At 40.1% G+C, this 21044-nt stretch overlaps 2 protein-coding genes across 3 annotated transcripts in view; both read right to left on the bottom strand.

The window, feature by feature from the left end:
• The window catches only part of LOC119882654 (alpha-2-macroglobulin-like), a 237305-nt gene that overhangs the window by 130231 nt on the left and 86030 nt on the right, over nucleotides 1-21044 (bottom strand). The window lies entirely within an intron of this gene.
• The window catches only part of LOC119882658 (alpha-2-macroglobulin-like), a 55595-nt gene that overhangs the window by 9256 nt on the left and 25295 nt on the right, over nucleotides 1-21044 (bottom strand). Inside the window, exons 20-27 of the mRNA XM_038692813.1 lie at nucleotides 13051-13177; nucleotides 12752-12873; nucleotides 12597-12648; nucleotides 12147-12230; nucleotides 9961-10137; nucleotides 6555-6630; nucleotides 4205-4361; nucleotides 854-928 (exon numbers count right to left, since the gene is read on the bottom strand). Of these exons, the coding sequence (XP_038548741.1) occupies nucleotides 854-928; nucleotides 4205-4361; nucleotides 6555-6630; nucleotides 9961-10137; nucleotides 12147-12230; nucleotides 12597-12648; nucleotides 12752-12873; nucleotides 13051-13177 (870 nt within the window). The remainder of the gene's footprint in view (nucleotides 1-853; nucleotides 929-4204; nucleotides 4362-6554; nucleotides 6631-9960; nucleotides 10138-12146; nucleotides 12231-12596; nucleotides 12649-12751; nucleotides 12874-13050; nucleotides 13178-21044) is intronic.

Raw genomic sequence — 21044 nt, 5'->3', positions numbered from 1 at the left:
GGATTTACAAAATAGTATGTGAAACACTTAAAAAAAACACAAACAACAACTAAGATTTAAGAACTTGTAGACTGGGAAGACGCAATAAAAATGCTGGAAAGTAATGTGCATCTAGATTTATTTAAGCCACACCAACCATACCAATGTGTAGCCTGCTACTGCTGATTTACTGAAGCTAAGCCGGTTTGGGCTTGGCTAGTACCTGGATGACAGACCTCCAGCAAAAATTAAGTTGCTGATGGAAAAGGTCTTGGTGGGTCAATAGGGGGCAGTCTTCCCTGTGGTACTAACAATTGGTACGTTTGAGATAACTGCAGGTGCCTCTTGCCGACTTGATGGTCTAGTGTGAGCTGCAGGCGACTGCAAGGGATGGGAATAAATACGGCGCAGTCAAGTCGGACACATTCTACCTGCATGAGCTTACTGTGAGCTAAGATCAAATCCCTTGGCATGTGTCGCAAAGAGTAGGGGTTCCCTGGTGTCATGGCAAAATTCCTAACCTGGCATTCTCCATCTGGCCGTCTAATCGTCCCCCACAGTAATTGGCTCAATGTTTCCCTCCCTCTCCGCCTCAAGCTAATGTGTGGGGAGCATTCTGATACAAAACGGCCAGGTGGGTGCCACACATTGCCCCCCCCCCCCCCACACACACTCTGAGGTACTTTAAGTTTCTATGATAAAGGGCTATATAAATGTAATCCATTAATATTAGTATTATAAATGCATAAAAATAGTATATAAAACTTTCATCCTTATTGTCTGTGTAAAAGTTGTTGGTTTGTGTCTTATAAAGAAAATTCTTTCAGGTTTACAGTTAAAACTGAGATTTTTGTACTGCAAGGAGTCAACTCACATTTGCGGATGCATTCATCTCCAAGTAGGCAGCAGTGATGTAAGCACTGAGAGTCACTTCATCAGACACACCACCCTGTAGAGAGGAAGCATCATGCAGACGTTACCATCACTGTAGCTCCAACACACAGGTGCCAGATTCAAGTGATTTTGAGTACTGCTTACAGACAGACTGCAAATGGTGACAGTGTCCTGTTTCACAAAAGATTTGTCTTACAGAGCTCTCGTAAGCTCATGCATGAGTCGCAATTATACCAAGTGAAACCTGTTAAAGTGGTCATATTATACTCATTTTCAGGTTCAAAATCTTATTTAGGGGTAGTACCACAGGTTACAGGTTTACATGATTTCATTTTCAAAAAACACCATATCTTTTGTCATACTGCACATTGCTGCAGCTCTTTTCACCCTGTGCGTTCGCTTTGTTTTAGCTATGGAGTGATACATCTCACCTCTACAAGAGGTTTGTTTGGAATTGCATTACCTAGTGTAGCATGACTACATTTGATCTAATAAATTTATGAGAATTAATACCAAATTATGAATTTTAATATTAATTAATATTAATTCACAAAGCTTCTTGTTTCGCGGGGCACCTCCCAAGATTCCGTTTGCCCAGGGTCTCGGGATTCCCTGAGTATGGCTAATAATTAGACAATTATTCACTAGTGATCAGTTAGTTAACAATCGCTCAATTATCTTAAATCAGTCTCATATCGAAGGGATAAATTCTCGTGGCAGGGACTTGGAGATAGGCAATACACACAATTCCTTTGATTACGGTGAGATTTATAAGCTAACTAAGCTGAATATAAATGCGGTTACATATACATCAAAGAAATAACAATGGCTAAACAATGAGAATGTGGGTTCTATTGTGGGGAGGATTTGACTCAATACTAACTCAATTAAATTTGTCTAGGAGTTTAAGGACTAAAAATAATGGATTAGCAGACTATTGGACATCACTGATCACAGAATGCAGGGTTTTGGTCTTAGTGAATGTTGTTTCTCCCAGCCGGGTTGCTGCTAAACGGCCTCACACTGGCGGAGTTCCGTGCGTTCTCAGTTAAGACAGCTTAAAGCAGTCACTTTCTCTGCCAGGGAATTGCTCCAGAGGTCCGTCTTTTGTTGGCTTATTGAAGAAACTCGCAGTCGGGGCCTTTCAAATCTTGGCTCGGGTCAGAGGTTTGGTGGTCCTTTGTGACTGGTGGCAGGCCACATGGCTGGGTCTGCCGTCGGTGGGATTAGCTCGATGAATAAAGCTTAAAAAAAGAACTTGGTCGTTCTTCAATTAAACTAGTATAACTTAACGGACTGATAACTTTTAACAAAACCAAAGAAAATAAAACGCAAGTAAAGTTGCTAGAAACGAGGGAAAGCTGAGGTCGCGGCACTTTGCGTGTGTGGCTTGAAACGAACAAAGCCTCCGCTGCTCCGGGTTGAATTTCTTAGGGCGTTGCCGGGAGAGGGAGCACACTGGGTGCATGCCGAAGCGCAGTTGGAGAGAACAGGAAACAATAGAGAGACAAGAGAGAGCAAGACAGAGTGGGTCGCTGCTTTTGTCTGTTGGGGCGTGGTTCCCAGAGGGCAGTCCTTTGTTCCCCTGAGGGAGGGCTTGTTTCCCGGTTTCCTGAGAGACCGTCTTTCTTTAGACATATTAAAAGTTAATCAAAGATCTATTTGGGCGTACTGTAATCAAATATCTTCCCACAATCAAACCTTAATTGTCAAATGGTTGTACCGTTCTAAGTTTTAAGCACTTGATAAAAAGGAAAACAATTGTCAGTAGTTAGACCTTAAAAGGTTAGCATTTCATAGGAATCACATCAGATGAGAGGAACTTAACTAGCTTTCTGGATATATTGGCTGTTACACGTTCTTAGAGAATATAAGCAAGATACACAAATGGCATTAGATTATGAACAGGTAAATACAGAGTGACATTTATACATTAAATGGCATTTCAAACGATGGCATGTAATACTTATTTTGTCCACTTGGGGGAGCTCTGGTTACATGACGAAAGCTTTGATTTATCCTAAAACAATCTTCTTGCTCAAGAGCTGGGAAATTTAGCTATTTAACCTTAAATTCAAGCTGGAAAATTTATCGAGTATAGGATGACATTCCTTTATCATCATTTCTAAAGGAAGTGTCGGAAAGTGTTGTGAACAAATCATTGATTACAACAACAACAAAAAAGGAATAAAGGTCAGGGATCCTTGCTGAAAATTAAACACTGCAAGATTACCACCAACATGGTAACATAACTACTCAAATGGAGTGGAGAGACCTAATTAAGTAACTTAAAGATTATCTAATTAAACAAGGTAATGCTTTGAGTTTTGAGGAGAGTACTCTTTTGTTTACACAAAGAGTTCAGGGCAGTCTTCTGGTGTCCTGGAGTTCCTCACAAATTTACATCTGAGGTGGCAAGTTTTACGATCAACTGCCCAGAAATAGCACTTAGGGAAAGCAACCTTTCAACCCCTGCCTTTGGTTTGCTTCAGGCGTCTGTTGAGGGTTGATATCTCAAAACCCCCTCCTTTTCTTTCTCCCATTTTGTGATATAAAATGCACAAATCCACACTGTTTGTACACTACACTAGTTAAGGACTACTAGCCAATCAGAAGCAGAGAAGGGCGGGTCAGTGAGAAGCCTGTAAAGACAGCTTCAGTTCAGCTGTATATGTTCCCCTTACCACCTTAGCAATATGGACTGGAGCAAGAGTTTCAGAGTGGTGAGTTATTAATCTGTAACAAAAGTATCTTTCATCCATAAAGTTTTAACTGAGCTCTGTCTCTACATCACAGTAACAACTTTATGTCCACTGACTGCCTGGAGGGTAGCTCGTGTTTGGAAGGGAGAGGAAAGGTGTGTGCTGCAGCTCAGTGGTTTTGAGGGTGTGTCGGACGAGCTGCTAGGTGAGAGTTATGATGCATGTTTTCTTGTGAAGAGAGTGAAGTAAAGGCTGGACTACAAACGAGCTGTTTTCAGGCAGTTCAGAGCAGAGTTTTCTGTGGGAGATGGGAACTCCTTTTGGGCTGGACTTTGGGCTTTTTCACTTTGCAAACCTATTATATGCACAAAAAGATATATAACTCAATAAAGGAAAGGGAAAAAAGCCAAAAAGCATAATATGACCGCTTTAAAATGAACATGAGAAGGAAGTGTTGCAAATTGCCACTTGCATACTGCATTTCCATGAAACGGGACCCAGGCGGGCATCAGTAATGACTGAGTGATAATTAAAGGTGTGCTGGATGGTGCAGTGAAAATCAACATATCTAACATTCTTCACTTAAAGTTATCATCAGCCATTTTCATACAAACTCAACAGAGACTGACCTTCATTCTGTTGTTGAAGAGTTTTCCCAGCTGCTGGAAACAGCCGTTTTCTCGTTGTTTGCCATCCAGCCAAGACTTAGACTCAGCAAGCTTTACTGGGTCAATGTAGATGAAAGACTGTGCTTTGGCAAAAGATCTCAGTACAAAAGCAGTCAGCCTGAGGAGAAGGTCAAACAATAACTAAATAAATTGAAGAGGAAGCACTTGATCTGTGTAATGTCTTACAATAGTCACAACAATATACTAAACATAACACTTATTGCTTAAGCATGCATTCATAAGAAGTGTAGAGTTTGTTTTTTTTAAATGTACATGTAATTTACTTAGCACAATGGTAGTACCACTGTGCCATGCTGCCAGGAAGAGGAGGAGGTGTGTGTTAGCGGGCGGAGGGACAGAGAGAGAAGGAGGTCTTGTCTTGTCTTCTTCCCTATTTTTCCCCTGGTGTTGATACTAGTGTTCATTCTGAATAGTAAACTTTGTCAACTTGGTAGCTACTTTGTATATGTTTGGGTATATCAATAATTCACTTGAAAGAATTTTAATTAGTTAAATGGTTTTAATTAGGGTTAGGGTAAGCGGGTGACAAAAATAATTGACAAAAATGTTGACTAATTGAAAAAATAATTGAGAAATTAGTTGACTATGAAAATAATGGTTAGTTACAGCCCTACTTCTCTGAAGAAGTCATATTTTACATAACATTCAATTAAATTTTATTTATATAGCGCCTATTCACAACAACGTTACATCAATGCACTTTTTATATAGAGCAGGCCTGTACTATAATATTATTAACAGAGACCCAACAAAATAAAATAACATGCTAATATTTGCAGTGCTTTCTATATAGTTAATTTCCTGCAAAAACTTGAAACATGTTTTACAAATGCCCATGATTCACTAACAAACACACTTTGAATTGCAAATACAAAACACCAAACTATAGCATTTTCTTTTGGAGATATTTTTTGTACTTGTACGACATGCTGTATTTGTTTCTAAATATGATGTATTAGAAATATGTTGTGTATTTGTTTGGTACTTTTTGTATTAGCATGGATACAATGTGCAGCCACATATTTTGGCCAGTGATGGTCATTTAGTATGTCGCACATTCAAATACCTCCACACACCCTTCGCTAAGCCACGCCCCGAATACACAGCTTGTCAATCACAGCGCAGTAAGCCACACTCCGAATACACAGCTGGCCAATCACAGCGCAGTACGCAGGACCGACACTTTCATGGCTGTGGCTCGGGAGTTAGAGTGGGTTACCCTTTAATTGGAAGGTCTGTGGTTCAATCCCCGGCTCCTCCAGGCTGCATGTCGAAGTATCCTTGGGCAAGATACTGAACCCCAAATTAGGCTCAGTGAATGGTGAATGCAGATGTAGTGTAAAAGCGCTTTGAGTGGTCGAAAAGACTAGAAAGGCGCTATACAAGTACGGAGCATTTACACTGACTCTAATGCAAAAAGTGTAGTTTTTTAGCTGTATTTTTCTAAGATATGGTCAAAACCTGCTCCAGAGGCATCTTGTAATAGTTACAGCAGCTACCCAGAGAGATTGAAAGGAGAAGTGCAATTTATTCTCTTTCCAAAACCTAAAATAAATCAAGAAAATGTAGGCTGTGGATTGTCCCTAATGTAATGTTAGCTGGCTAACGCTAGCTAACTTCCTACTGTATGTAACGCTATAAAGCCCTACTAATAAAGGCCTACCCAGCTGTACAGGAACACTGTTGATTCTTAACATCGTTGTCTTTTCTCAATCGTGGTTCACTTGTATTGTGTGATTTGAAGGCTTTGGCTTCTATCTTTCCCCCGTCCGTTTGAGTCAGTTTGACAGCCTGAATACAACCTTCAAATGTATAATGCAACTGCAAAACTGACTGCTTCTTTCTGAGATCGCTTTTTCCAACAAATGTGACAATATTACTCCGGGGAGTACAGTAATAGACAGCGGCAGTGCCGACAGTTTGTCGGACGTAACTAAGGGGGGCGGGGCTTAGCAAAGGTTCATTTGGGTCAGTACATTCACATGCCCCACTAAGGATGTGTGCAAAATCTGGAACCAATTGGCCGCTAGGTGTCGCTTTTGGTGCAAAATCACGAAATGTTATCATATTTTATCACACTACTCTTTTTGAATAAAATGTTCTCCACCTGGAATTTGCGTCGGGGCTGTAGGACTGCAGGCACCATTTGCAACACCTCTGTGGGTCGCTGGGCGTGGCTTGTGTCTTAAACTGTTAGCAGGTCTAGTTTTTTCTTGACCTCAACAGTAAAGGTTGCACACAACGCATATATAGTTATTATTTGTGGATGATCGATCAGACATATTCTCACCAAGTGTTCCCTGTACCTGATCCAAATGTGCTGTAAGCACCGTCGCCATGTTTGTAGTTTAGCTGTCTCTGGTAGCCTGTAAAACAAGAGAAACAGACTTGTTAGGGCATTAAAACTACACTCAGATAATCTAGGTTAAATACATCACATACATACATACATACATTTATTATTAGATAAAATTTGTTTATGATGTCTATGTAAGTTTGAAAGAACAGACAAAAACCCCCAACCTTTTTGGGAATTGTATGCCCTTATTGGACAGCTGACAGTAGAGAGATGACAGGTAATGAGGTGAAAGAAAGGGGAAATAACATGCTACGAAGCTCAGCTAGGGGTTATGGCGGGGACGCTAGGGCTGAAACGATTCATCGATTAAATCGATTAATAAAATGCATCGACACAAATTCTTTGCATCGATGCTTTGTTTAATCCATATAACTATTTAGCACACTGTTTTGCACGGACATTTATTACCGTCGCACATCGCACTTACGCTGTAGCTGCGTTCGAAAAGTCTTTTTTGCTTAGGAAGGTTCCTAACTGAGTGAAATGAACCGGAAGTATTTCAGTAGCAGCCATGATAAGAGCTGTTCAAATTCTCTAAAAGCTAAGGAAAGGAGCCTCAATGCTTCCTTTCATATCTCCTTTAGCATAGGGTACACAGGACCATCCTTTGTGAAAGGAAAGGAGAGAATGCCGTCCCACAATTCCTTGCGATGGCATCATTTAAAGCAACGCATGTTCACAATCTCAAACGATAAAATCCACATTTAGCAAGATCCTTGCAAAACAGACGCGCATTATGACTATTGGATACATCTTTACTGATGCTATCTAAATCAGTCACTGACTATAGTGCATGACTGTAGCTTTCAGCCAGGAGAAGATGTCATCAGGTGGCGTCCAAATTTCACGGGGTGTTTCGATCCTGAACCACAACACCCTCCAGTTGGCGGGTCGGCAGTGGCGGCCAGCCACTGCCCATCTCCTCCTGGCCCCCAGCTCAACTCCTCCCTCCTACTCCAGTGCCAGCAAGACGTTCTTTCTGCTGCCTCACCCAACCTACGGACAGCTGCCTTCCTCTCCCTTCCTGCTAAACCCAGAGCCGTGAGTTTCTTCCACACAGACTGCGCCAGGAAACCCCTACACCCGACCTCAACCAGGAATAGCCAGGTCTGCCACCTGATAAGACCCACAATTACCTTCTTTCTTTTGGTTTGTTTTCTTTTGGCTTTTTTGTAATCTAATATTGTATCAACACCTTTTTATGTTTCGGGTTGTTGAAATAAGTGTTTTCTACAATAAAAAAAAGAAATCACCCACCATGATAAAGGATGTCGATCACCATGTTAAGTTACCATTGGCTATTAAGCCTTTTCTCTCTTATGCCCTAACTTGCTAATATGCATATATCTTAAACTGTCAACAATAGGCTTAACTGAGACCCATGCGAGCTGTCTTGTAACGTGATCAAACTGAGGATAATGCTGCAGTGTGTAACCTCACATTATGTAGGCCTATTGCCAGCCTTCAGCAATATCATTAATTCATTTTACTTCAGTCACAGATGCTGACACCCTCGCCTTAATAAAGGCAAAGCTCAAGCTGGATAACCTCTAAAGTAGGCGTTTCCCACACACTGATTTATTTGTGGCGTCCTGCCACATTATCATCGCTCATTTTCCATTGATTTTGTTACTATTTAAAATGGTATTTGATGACAGAGCGCTGCACAGCGCATATATTCTCTCAGCATCTCCTCTCGCCCTGTCGCTCCCTCTCTCTCTCTCTCTCGGCACAGTTACGCTGTCATTCTGTGGGAAACACTGTATTTCCATACAATTGATCCCAATTGTATGTAAATACAGTGTTGATAAATAGGCCTATGGGTGGGCAGGAGGGTGAGTGTGAGCATTCTCAATGTGACAACCTGTCCATTAGAGATTGGTACCCTATCTGCCTTTTTGCTATCTTGGTTATGAAGTAATATTTTCCACCGTGTTGTCCACCTTTAGATGGCCTGCATTACAACAACATGGGGCGCAGTGTCAAAGATGCGGTTTATGTAGTCCATCTTCAGAACATTGTAGTTTTATCACAGCAAGCCACGTCAGTAACATCCGCCGTAGCATAATTACATCACCTAGAAAAGAGCAGTTGGATTCTTTTAGACCCGCTGTCCTCTTTTCCTTAGTACTAATGGATTCTCCTTCACATCTTTCCTTGACCTCATGACATTTTCCGTCGAGGTCAAGGAAAGGTGGTTAGGAAACAAGATTTTTTTGACTTTTGAACATGACGTGATTATAATGGAGCTGTTTGCAAAGTGAAAAGCAAAAGAGAAAATATAACGAGGGACAAAGAAGAAAGTGTCCAAAGTATGGGATTATTTCAAGCTAAAGAAATCATCGACTCTGTAATGTTACCATCTGTCCACTGTAAAACAAAACTTATGTTGCGTTGGCAACAGCACGCCGGCGCCTGATCAGAAAGCAGCCGGTGTTCTGCCAGCGGACAACAGACAAGGTAACAGTAACAGCAACTTTAGCATTTAACTGAAATCATGATTGATTGTTGCGTTGAAGGCTAGCCAAAGTAATCCGCAGTCTTCAGCTGAAAATCTACACGCGTGCGTTTGTTGTTCTCCTTTTTGGGCCGTGAGTTGTAACCTCAGAGTCAGGAGTTAACTGGGTGTTGGGGGGCTGCACCTTTTAACTCACCTCCAGCTCTCTCTGTAGCAAACCCTGCTACCTGCGTGTGCTAATCCATCCTTTCACCCAGACTCTTTGTCTTTATAATTGCTATCTTTACAATAACAAACAGCTGTTATGTGTGCAGGATTGCTCATTTCACATTTCACATTTCACGTGTGTTTTCTTGCCAAAACGTGGTTTGGAGACCAGCTGCGGGTGACACAGCCGCTGTTAGCTCGTGTAGTGTGTGACCCCCCTGTCACCGATCAGTCACGTAATGTGAACGACACAACGGCTACAAGGCAGCTGCCGCCGCCAAACAAAGATACTTCTTAAACAACTCATCGATGAATCTTTGAAATAATCTATAGAAGCTTTGAATATTAAAATCATCGTTAGCTGCAGCCCTAGGGGACGCTATGGCCTCCAAGGTGCCCAGACAGTTTTTAAATGAACATGAACTAGTGGGACTTCAAATTGAAAGTTGTGAACTATGAGCAAGAACTAGTTCATTTGAATCTGTGTGAACTGAACTTTGAGCTGCCCCTGATCTCTGATTGGAATGATGAGCACTGTCAACTGATGACACATGACAGATCCTGCTTAGATTGTGTGCAACCAGCACCAGGCAGTTACAGGTGGGATATTTGGCTTATTTAAATATCTTAAAAGTTTTTTTTATCCGCAATATAAAGTTAACAGTGACTCACCACTGGTCAGGAAGTTGGTAGCCTTCTCCTTGATGGCTGCGGTCAGCTGCTGTGTGTTTTCCAGGTACTGGAGGATGTAAATGTTGGGGGCCAGGAGCGCCATGTTCTGCTCTCCACATCCATACGGCATCTTCAGCAGCCCATCCAGGTTCCTCAGGGCTCGGCCCAGAATGTCACCTGCACAAGAACATTAAAGAGGTGGTGTTATGTTTTTTGGCTTTTCCCCTCTCCTTTATTGAGTTATATCTCTTTTTTGTGCATGTAACAGGTTTGCAAAGTGAAAAATCCCCACAGAAAGCACTGCTCTGAACAGCTTGAAAACAGCTCGTTTTTAGTCCAGCCCTTCACTTACTTTACTTGTGACATCACAATGAAAACGCGTCATAAAGCTGTAAAGTGGCTAGCGGGGTCAGGCATGCCCTCAAACCAAGCTAGTCTGAGCGGAGGCCCTTTGGCTCGACTCGCCTTTGTTTGGTTTTCCATTGTAGAAATGTTATACCTGTACCTGCTTCCAGGTACTTTATTTCATATCACCTCACCTCCGTCAAGGTTCCAAGCGAGCTGAGGGATACTAAAATGTAGCATTCAATTCAATTCAATTTTATTTATATAGCGCCAAATCACAACAACAGTTATCTCACAGCGCTTTTCATAAAAGAGCAGGTCTAGACCGTACTCTATAATGCTATTTACAGAAGCCCAACAGTTCCCACCAAGAGCAAGCACTAGGCGACAGAGGCAAGGAAAAGCTTCCTTTTAAGAGGCAGAAACCGCGAGCAGAACCATGGCTCAGGGTGGGCGGACATCTGCCTCGACCGGTTGGGGTGAGAGAGAGAGAGAGAGAGAGAGAGAGAGAGAGAGAGAGAGAGAAATGCCTCGACCGGTTGGGGTGAGAGAGAGAGAGAGAGAGAGAGAGAGAGGGTAACAGAGGAACAGAGAGAAAAAGAGAGGGATGGAAGGAGAGAGAGGGGAGGGAGGCAGCCTACACAATATACACACAGAGGTACAGACAGTAAAGGTGATGTTGCTATAGACTAAATGAAAAATGGTACAGATATTTATAGTAGTGTTAATGGTAACAGTCGTAATGTTAATGATTATAATAACAATAATAACAATAGGGCTAGTAACAATAAAAAAACAATAAAAAGCAATGTACAGTATGAGAAAAATATGGTGTTTTTTGAAAATTAAACCATGTAAACCTGTTCTGGTACAACCACTAATTAAGATTTTGAACCTGAAAATTAGCATAATACCAGTCTTTAAGACTAATCATGTCATTAACCAGACTTGAAAGTTGTTGCACCACCTAAAAACATTTTGTTGTCCTGCCAGAATTCAATTTAATGTGTAAATTGTTACGAAAGCATGTTTTGTATTTTGACTTTATTAAATTCAATGAATTTATTTTCATTCTGCTTTGATAATCTTTCATTAAAATGTACAAATTTACATTACAATTTTCTCCGGTACACTAAAACAGTCTGAGCTTGTAGCAAAAAGAAGATCTTTTTGTGAACATATTTTTGAAGGGGCAAATTTGCCCTGAAAGAATATGCTGCAGTTACTGCAGCTGGTTCACGGCTGCTGGCTACTGCATAAATTCCAAACCTTTTTGCACCTGCTAGTCATTTCAACACCCAAAAAATTTGAAAATGGGTTTAAAAATACTGAAGTGATTCTTTAGGTAGAGTTTCCATATCATTAAACAGTTCACCATCATCCTATCATACCTGCCATACCTAATTCTACGCTTCTGGGTAGATGTTATTTTAAATTACATGTGAGATTTTAACCCTTTTGTTTACGGGAAAACCACATAACATTAGATTTGATTCAACTTTATTGTCATTATGCAGAGTACTGGTACAGAGCTAATGAAAGGAAACATACCACATGGGCAAGTTTCCCCATTGTTGGCAAGTAAGAATTGGCCACCTGGGGACTTGAACCCTGGGCTGTTTGCATCCTAAAAGAAGGTAACTTCCAGGCTGAGCCACTGGTGCGATCTAGACCCACCTTACTATTGAAAAGTAGTTTATCTATTTTTAAATATTATATACATCTTTAAAAGGACAAACCAGTCACAAGTCTATTTTTATTATTGATTCCATTATGAGGCTGGAGGCCGGAATATGTCTGGTTAAAACAACACTCTTTTTAAAATAAATTTATTAGCTTACCCAGGACTGATAGTGAAGCACGGGCAGATCCATCAATCATGTTCTCAGGGAGTTGGATGTCTATTTCCTCTGTCACAGCTTCCCCTGTGTACAGACAGAACAAACAGAGAGAAAGTACTGAAACAGTACTGAAACAAAGATCTAAGATTAAGGGATGATTAGTGAATTAAAACAGAGTCAGACTGGAAATCAAAAAATTGGAGGTTCAATGAACATGATCAGCTCTTCGATTAGATTAATACAATGTGAATTAATGTAATTTAAAAAATCTGACACACCTCCACTAAACTTGTCACAATTGCCATAATCACAATGAAACTAACTGCTACCTGCAAGTACTGAATGTTTATTGCATTTTGACATGTTATCTACTCGACTCCTAACACATAGCATTTGGCTCTCCTTTATGTAAACGTTTGACGTGCCATGCCTGGTGTAAACCATACTGACCTTTTGGGCAGAGCAGAAAGTTGTAGGTCTTTGTCATCTCAGTTCCCTCCGCCTAAGAGGAAGAAATAATATGACTTCCAAAGTTTCCAGCTTGTATTAAATGCAAAAAATAATGGTTAAACTTGTCTTTGTCATCTTGTTTTTAAGGTACCAACCTTTACTATGAGAGATCGTGTGACCACGTCGATACGTCCTCTCTCTGGAACGCTCACAATCTCATTGTCACATGAAGCATGGGATGCCACAGCCTCAGCCGTCACAGACACATTCACAACCCCTACAAAGATCAACAAACAGAGTGAAACTTGAGTAACAACTTCTTCAGATCCTGTTGTGTGTTTAAGTGTCACTGAGGTGTATTTCACTGATTTCATAGAGATGAAAAGTGGTTGTGCTGAGGAAAGAGGGACAGCAACCCTTTTGACACCAATGTGGATAAAAGCTTGATCCTCACCCAAGGCTGAGGGGGCCATGGTCCAGCTGAGGGTCTTGCGCTCACTGCCACACAAACAGGATGTGTACTGGTCACCAGAGAGCGGAGTGAGGGTGTAGTCTAAAGAGGGTGCTGGAGTCACAGTGACCTGTTCAGACAACAATATATTTTATAACTGGAGATTTATGACAAAAACAATTTTGACCTTTCTAAGGTGTATCTTGCAAATGTTTTTTTTCCAAGATGTCAACTTTTGATGTTCCAGTTGCTTACAGGTTTCAACAATGCTTTTATGGAAAGTGGCTTTGAAACATATTGATTCCACGTTGAAAAGGGAGTGGTTAAAATCTTTTTCTATGACAGACTGAGCAAAGTCTCCTGGGTTATGAGTTACTTTAACTCATTACCCAAATAATTAAATTCTGTTGTATATCCATATTTGGATTAATCGCGGTCTGAAATATATAAAAGGAGATCATCAGCATATAAACAAATTATGAGTAAATAATCTGTATTTATCCCTTGTGACCCTATTCAATTGCCACATCTACCACAGAAGCAACCTCAATGTGGCCTAGCATACATCTTATATATGACAACATAGGTAAAATACATCTATAGTGGAAGTAGCTAACTAGAGAGCTATTTAATTTCTTTCTCATCTCTGTTGAGAGTTTAACATGCGCTGCACAGATCACAGATGTTTTGGTTTTACAAAAGCACAGTGCTAGCTCTGCTAATAGCTAATTGTTACAAACAAGCTAAAATGAAAGCTGTAGGTCCGTAATAACTGTTTATCTTAGTTTGCCATGTACATTAAAATCTGTCACATATAAACTCAGCTGGTGGCTGAGACAAACCTCTCTACCAGCAGCAGCAGAAGGAGGAGGGCAGGAGGAAGGTGTGACGGGGAGCTTGTCATTCTTTTTAAACATCACTCAATATTTTGATGTCAGGAATATGATTTAATTTTACTGACATTTTAGATTTTCCAGTGAGATATTAGTGACTTTGCTGTTGTAAATCATGTAGCCACTCTAGAAACAACATTTAGTTATAATACAAATTTTGAAACATATTTTTTAATAGGCAATTATTTAGTAATGAAAAAGAAGTATCGATAAGGTGTATTGATAAGGAGTATCAATAAGAAGTATCAATAAGAGGGTATCAATAAAAGCCCATCCCAACTTGTGAGATAATGCCAGGCCCATCTCCATGTCCTGGTTTCAAAATTTGGCCCAACTGAATTTGTAATAGCCCTGCCTAAAGTCTTCTTCTCAAAGAAGTGGCAGTGGTTTAATAGCTGGTTTGAGAAATGCCTAAGGAATAGGGGACTAAGAGAACAACCCCATCTGGATCCTCTATAAAGAGTTAAGTATTCATATAGAACAATGTTAGTACAAAAAGAAACCAGATGTGAAAGATATAGGTATTAAAGGAGCTATATAGTTTTTTTATGAAGTGAATCAATTTTTTTTTATTGCCGATAACAATCCACTTGCAAGTTTCTTTGTTGCCTTTGTTGGCCAGTATGCCTAATCCTATGTCAAGACTCTGGATCAGATTTTCCGGGAAATCCTTTGGCTGTTAGTGCATACATGCTCCTGAGCTTCTTGCCTTCTGATTCTGAGCTGTATACACAGCAACCTCCGCAGCTAATGAGATGGAGTCTGCTAAAACACAAAAACGACCGGCTCCCAGCACAACACAGACTCCAACACAAACTCAAAAATGCAATCAGTGTACCATTATCATGTAACGAGCATGAATAAGAGCAACCTCAAGATGATTACTGTAACATTGCAGTGGGAGTTTAAATGAGTTCCAGCATGTTGTGTGAAGCTCTCCTGGTGTTTTGGTCTCTGTTTGTCCAATTATGTTTGCTCATGAGTTTGAGCGCACAACGGTTTGCAATCTAAAAACTGCAGTAGCCTACAGATTTTATTTTAGACAGAGACTCAACAACATGGTGCTCTGAAAGCTCTGCAAACTGGAAATGTTTTATCACAGAAGCAAAACTGCAATGCTTGAACACTTTAAGCAAAATCAAAGCGGAAAACAAGCACAATATATACCAGTCTGGTTTTCAATCACAGCACTGAGACAGCATTGGTAAAAATTGTTAATGATCTTAGATGGAACATGGATATGAAGAAACCATCAATATTAATGCTACTTGTGCAGCTTTTGATACAGTAGATGACTCAATTCTTTTAAACAGACTGTACAATCTGATTGGCCTCTCAGGTTCTGTTCTTAATTGGTTCTGATCATATCTCACTGATAGAGAATTCTTTGTGTGTATTGATGAATCTTTATCCAGAAGACATAAAATGAATTGTGGTATTCCACAGGGCTCAATTTTAGGCCCTACCCTTTTTAATCTGTACATGCTGCCGCTTGGAGACGTCATCAAGAGCCACGACATCAATTTTCACAGTGTAGTGGGACATCAGTGTGGATTTGTGTATTTTATATTAAATAAATTTGAACTACTCAAAACTATGCCCCTCTTCCCTGAGAGAGAGAAGCAGGAAGGTGGAGATCAACTTTCAACAGACGGCTGAAGAGACCCCAACAGAGTGGGGGTGGAGGTCACTCTCTCTAAGTGCTATTCCTGAGCAGTTGATCGTAAAACTGGCCATCTTTGACAACAGCCGAGATAAGTCTCTCGGTGCCTGACTGTTAAACAGACAAAAGGGACATTAACCAGCGATTAGCATTTCCGTGAACAGCCTATCGGAACTCTCCTTGGAGGGGGGCAGGAAATCCTAAACTGCCCCCCCCCCCCACACACACACACACACATGTGACCGTGGCAACTGACCTTGCTCTGTGTTTCATTACCCCATCAAAGGGATACCCCTTCACGCGTAAGTGACAAAATCCAGGACCGTCCTGAACTTTGTGTAAACGACTGCAGTCTCCAAAGACTCAAAGCATTAACTGTTTAATTAAATCTTTTAGTTACTTGATTATGTTTGCCTCTATTTAAGTAGTTATGTTACCATGTTGTTGCTATCTGTTGTTGATATTATTGCTGAAAAGAATCTAAATAAGTTACTTTTGCAGTGTTTTTATTTTCAGCAAGATTAAGGACACCCCTTCATCTTATGTGCAACCAATGCTTTTTTTTTTATTAACCAATACTTTCTCACATAATTCCTTTAGAAATGATGATAAAGAAATGTCATACTATACTCTATTAATCGCCAGCTTGAATTTAAGGCTAAATAATTAAATTCCCCAGTTCCTAAGGAAAGATTGTTTTGGATTAATTTAAGCTTCCCTCGTGTAACCTGAGCTCCCCCAAGTGGACGAAATAAGTATTACATACCATCGTCGGAAATGCCGTTAATGCATAAATGTCACTCATTACTTAACATGACCAATAATGTGACAATTGTTACCAAATGCTTAACTTAGAACAGTACAACTGTTTGACCACTGAGGTTTGATTGTGGAAAATATTTTATTATAATACGCGCAAATAAATTTTCTTTTCTTTTATAGACATTAAAAGTTTAGAAAAACAGTCCCAGGGGAAACCGGAAATGCTCCCTGTCGGGAACAAAGGACTGCCCTCTGGGGAACCACGCCCCAGACAACAAAAGAGCGACACACGACGTCGCCCGCTCTCTTCTCTTCTCTTCTCCTCGTGCTCTTGCCTTCTGCTCTGCTCTCTGGATGCTTCGGCACTCGTCCGGAGTGCCTCTCCAGGCAACGCCCTAAGAATTCCCACCAGTGCAACGAAGTCTTTGTTTCGCTTGAAGCTACATACGCAAAGTGCCGCAACATCGATTTTTACCTCAGTTCCAGCAACTTTACTTGTTTTATTTTCTTTCTTTCTTTTGTTTTGTTAAAGTTATCAGTCCCTTAAGTTACACTGGTCTAATTCAGGAACGACCAAATTCCTTTTTTAAGCTATGTCGTCGAGCCAACTTCACCGAGGTCGGACTTTTTAACTCCTAAACTCACAGCTTACTTTCATTAGTTCTCCTCTGCCGTATAAGTCAAATGCTTCCCACAATCGAACATCCATTCTCATTTAGCCATTGCTTATTTTCACTGATGTATTTTAACCACCTTAGTTACTTAATATATTCACTGTAACCAAGAAATTGTGCGTGTTGACTATTTCTACGTCCCTGCCAAGAGAATTTGCCCTTTAGATATGAGACTGACTGATTGATTTAAGATAATTGAGCGATTATTAACTAACTGATCACTAGTGAATAATTGTATAATTATTAAAAGCTACCTAGAGGTCTGAAGATTTCATACCTAAGTTAGACATGCTACAACAGTTATGCTGATGACACCCAGCTCTACATTGCCGTGTCCCCTGATGACCCAGGACCAGTAGATGCCCCTTGTAACTGTTTTCTAAACATACAGTCATGGATGGCAGAACATTTTCTGCAGCTCAATCAGGACAAAATAGAAGTATTGGTCATTGGTTCTGAATCTCAGAAGGAGAAACTCAAAACGAAACTGCGAATGCTGGCACTAAATCCCTGTGTTAAGGTAAAAAACCTGGGAGTTATCTTTGACTAAGATCTCAGTTTTGAGTCACATACTAGAAATATTTCTAAGACTTCTTTTTATCATCTCAAGAACATTGCTAGAGTATGACCCTTTCTCTCTCAAGGAAATACAGAGACGCTTATCCATGCTTTTATTACCTCCAGGATTGATTACTGTAATGCTCTGCTTTCTGGTCTTCCAAAAAATATCTAAACTGCAGCTGCTTCAAAACGCTGCTGCACGTCTTTTGACTAAGAGCAGAAAGAGAACACACATTACCCCTATCCTAAAGTCCCTGCATTGGATTCCAGTTCATTTTAGAATTGATTTTAAGAGTCACTTAATGGTGTTGGTCCAGAATACTTATCAGATTTGCTGTTACCTTATGAACATTCTAGAACCCTCAGGTCCTCTAGTAGAGGCTTTTTAATTATTCCTAAAGCCTCAACTAAAACTTATGGTGAGGCGTCCTTTCAATGTTATGGCCCACGTTTGTGGAACACCCTTCATGTTGAGCTGAAAGCAGCAGGAAATCTGGAAATGTTTAAAGGCAAACTAAAGACATACCTATTTAACCAAGCCGAGCTGTATTTATTTGAGTTAGATTAAACGTTATTTACTATACTTGCTATTGATGAGCTGTTTTTCTAGTGCTTTTTGTCCTGGGGTCCTGGGGTTTTAGTGTTTTGGAGGTGGAGGGGATGTCTTTTTTTTTTTTTTAACTATTGTTTTGAAATGGCTCTGTAGTGTGAAGCACTTTGTGTTACATGTATTGATATTGTATGTTATTGATATGTATGATAAATTGTTATATTAATCAAGTAATAAAAAAATGTGTTTAGATTAATCATGAATCACTAAGTCATTAGATTAATCGACTAATCGAAAAAACATCGTTAGGTGCAGCCCTACCATACTATATTACCAAGTGTTAGAAACTAAGATGACGAATATGGTAAACATACTGTACCTGCTCAACATTTGTGTTGTTTTTTTTTTTAACAAACCAGTGAATTTATTCTTGCCTTACGAAGTGTTTTTTGCACTTGGGTCCTAAATCTGTTTTCCTGCCTCTGCACTCAACACCCAATGTAACATGATATAGGGTCTTGATCCTAGAACCACAGCCTATGTTTTGTCCTGATATTTACAATATTTATTTATTTGTTCTACATAATCCTAATTTCCCTGAGAAGACAAAATGTGATGTATTAGAATGACATAATGTTTAAACACAAGATGACTATGACAGTAAGAGTTTGTGTGGAATTCGGTCAAAATGTTGATGCTTTACCACAGACAACCAGTAACGTGTTGGTTAATCACAAATTATCAGTATAAAAGTATTTGGTATGAAAAGGAATTTTCCAGAGGACGAAGTGTAATAACTTTGCTGATCCCTCAACTTTTTATCTAGCGCCATCATCAGGTTAAATATTCAATCTACCCAATATTTTGATTTATATACCTGCAAAACTAATGATTTTCCATCAGTCTCAGCTATACTTTGTGTTTATTGCTAACTAGCAACTGTTAGCATGCTAACACTAAAATAAGATGGTGGATAGGGTAAACATACCTGCTAAACATTAGCATGTCAGCATGCTGCCATTATCTTCTAGCAGGGTTTTTACTGGCGCCTTTGGGGGGGTGACTTCACGCGAATCACCTTATGACCGAAATCTATGCATTTTCTTGTTATTTCTGACCATTTGATAAACAAAATATATCCTGTTATGAACCTGGGGTCATATTTTGTTTGTTTGACATACTGACATAAGTGCCTTCGTCACTCCCGATCATTTTCTCCAGTATACAGTCATGCCATTCGGTCTGAGAAATGCCCCCGCTACTTTCCAGCGGTTGATGAACACGGTCCTATGTGGGGTTGACAATTGTGAAGTTTATTTGGATGACATAGTGGCCTATTCATCAACGTGATCTGATCACATGAGCGCTTGTGTGCTGCCTCCCTTACACTCAATCTGGCTAAATGTGAGTTCGGGAAGGCTATTGTTACCTACTTAGGTAAACAAGTAGGTCAAGGTCGTGTCTGCCCAGTTACTGCCAAAGTATAGGCAATCTTAGATTTCCCAGAACCTCAAACATGTCGTGAGCTCTGTCGTTTTCTGGGGATGGCTGGGTTCTACCGTGCGTTCTGCAAAAACTTTGCTGATGTGGTAGCTCCTTTAACTAGTTTGTTAAGCCCCAAAACTCTTTTGCAATGGCTCAGAAGAATGTCAGTTGGCTTTCGAGGCTGCCAAAGTTCTCCTCTACAGTGCGCCTGTGCTCACCACCCCAAACTTCACTCGTCCATTTAAGCTGGAAGTAGATGCCAGTGCGCTTGGTGCGAGCGCAGTGCAGGAGGATGAGCGAGGCATTGATCACGACAGCATCATGACATCATGACAGCAGCCATCTTAAGCCCCACTGACAGGAACTCCTCTCTCTCTCTGTCATTCCCAACCTGAGCCTGTGAACTGTGTGTTATGTCTGTTAGTCGTGAGTAGAGAACTGTTGGGATTAGATGAGATTTGTTAAGTGAATCTGTGTAAATTATCTTTGTAATTCTGATTGTCGTTGACAACCTTATTTTGTTATATACAGATGTTTCTTTGTTGTAGCTTCCTTGTGTGCAAGTAGCAGTGTGTAGTAGTGAGAAGTCCTTTTTGTTTGCACCCTTTTTCTCCTGTTTTTGAGATTAGAAACCTAGTTTAGAGCTTTTGTCTTTTCTTTACTTTCTGTTTTTGGTTTAGGAAAGTTTTAGGTTAATTAAATTGTTTTGGTTTGCTCATCTCTGAAGCTAATAAAACTGCTAAATTGTATTTCCTGTATTCTGGCCTTGTTTGGGAATGGTAAGAGTGGGAAGCCACACTTTTATGTTGCGTCCAGGATAGCCCTAGACCTTGGGACGTAACAATCCACCACAACCTAGAGTAAAGGTATAAAAGCAAAGTATAATGTTAGTATAACATATTTACAGGTTACACCTGATTTGGATAATATGCCTACAGAAAGTTTATTAGTTAAAATTCAGCTTTTTTCACAAATGGAACCTTTCTCAGATTTTTAGCCTGCATCACTGTGGTTAAAGTTTGATTAGTGCTAATGTTTGTGTATTCATTATAATTTCAGATAATAATATAGGCTACTATAGCTTACCATTAGTAGCCTATAATAATTCCAGTTGGACAAAACAGCAGTTTCATTTTTGTCGGCGGTTTTCAGTCATTCAATTATTGTATAAGACAAATGCTCTACTTGGTGATCAGTCTCATTTGTTTATGCAAATTAAATTGTCAGTAATAACGACATACAGAACAAGGAGTTCAGCATTTCTAAACTTTGCTGTAGTGCCTCAACTTTTTTTTTTTTTATGTCCCGCCTCCTCCTGGCTATGATTGGTCAATTCACGAAAAGTGACTGACGAGCAGCTATGCACACGGCTGCGTGAAAGGCTCACTATCTCCCTGGGTGCTTCTCAA

The sequence above is a fragment of the Micropterus salmoides genome, unplaced genomic scaffold (genome assembly GCF_014851395.1).
Source record: "Micropterus salmoides isolate LMB-PRFRI ecotype aquatic unplaced genomic scaffold, ASM1485139v1 Ms_hic_scaffold_3, whole genome shotgun sequence".
Lineage (NCBI taxonomy): Eukaryota > Metazoa > Chordata > Actinopteri > Centrarchiformes > Centrarchidae > Micropterus > Micropterus salmoides.
Note: the sequence above shows the minus strand (reverse complement) of the source record. Positions and strands in the feature narration are given on the sequence as shown.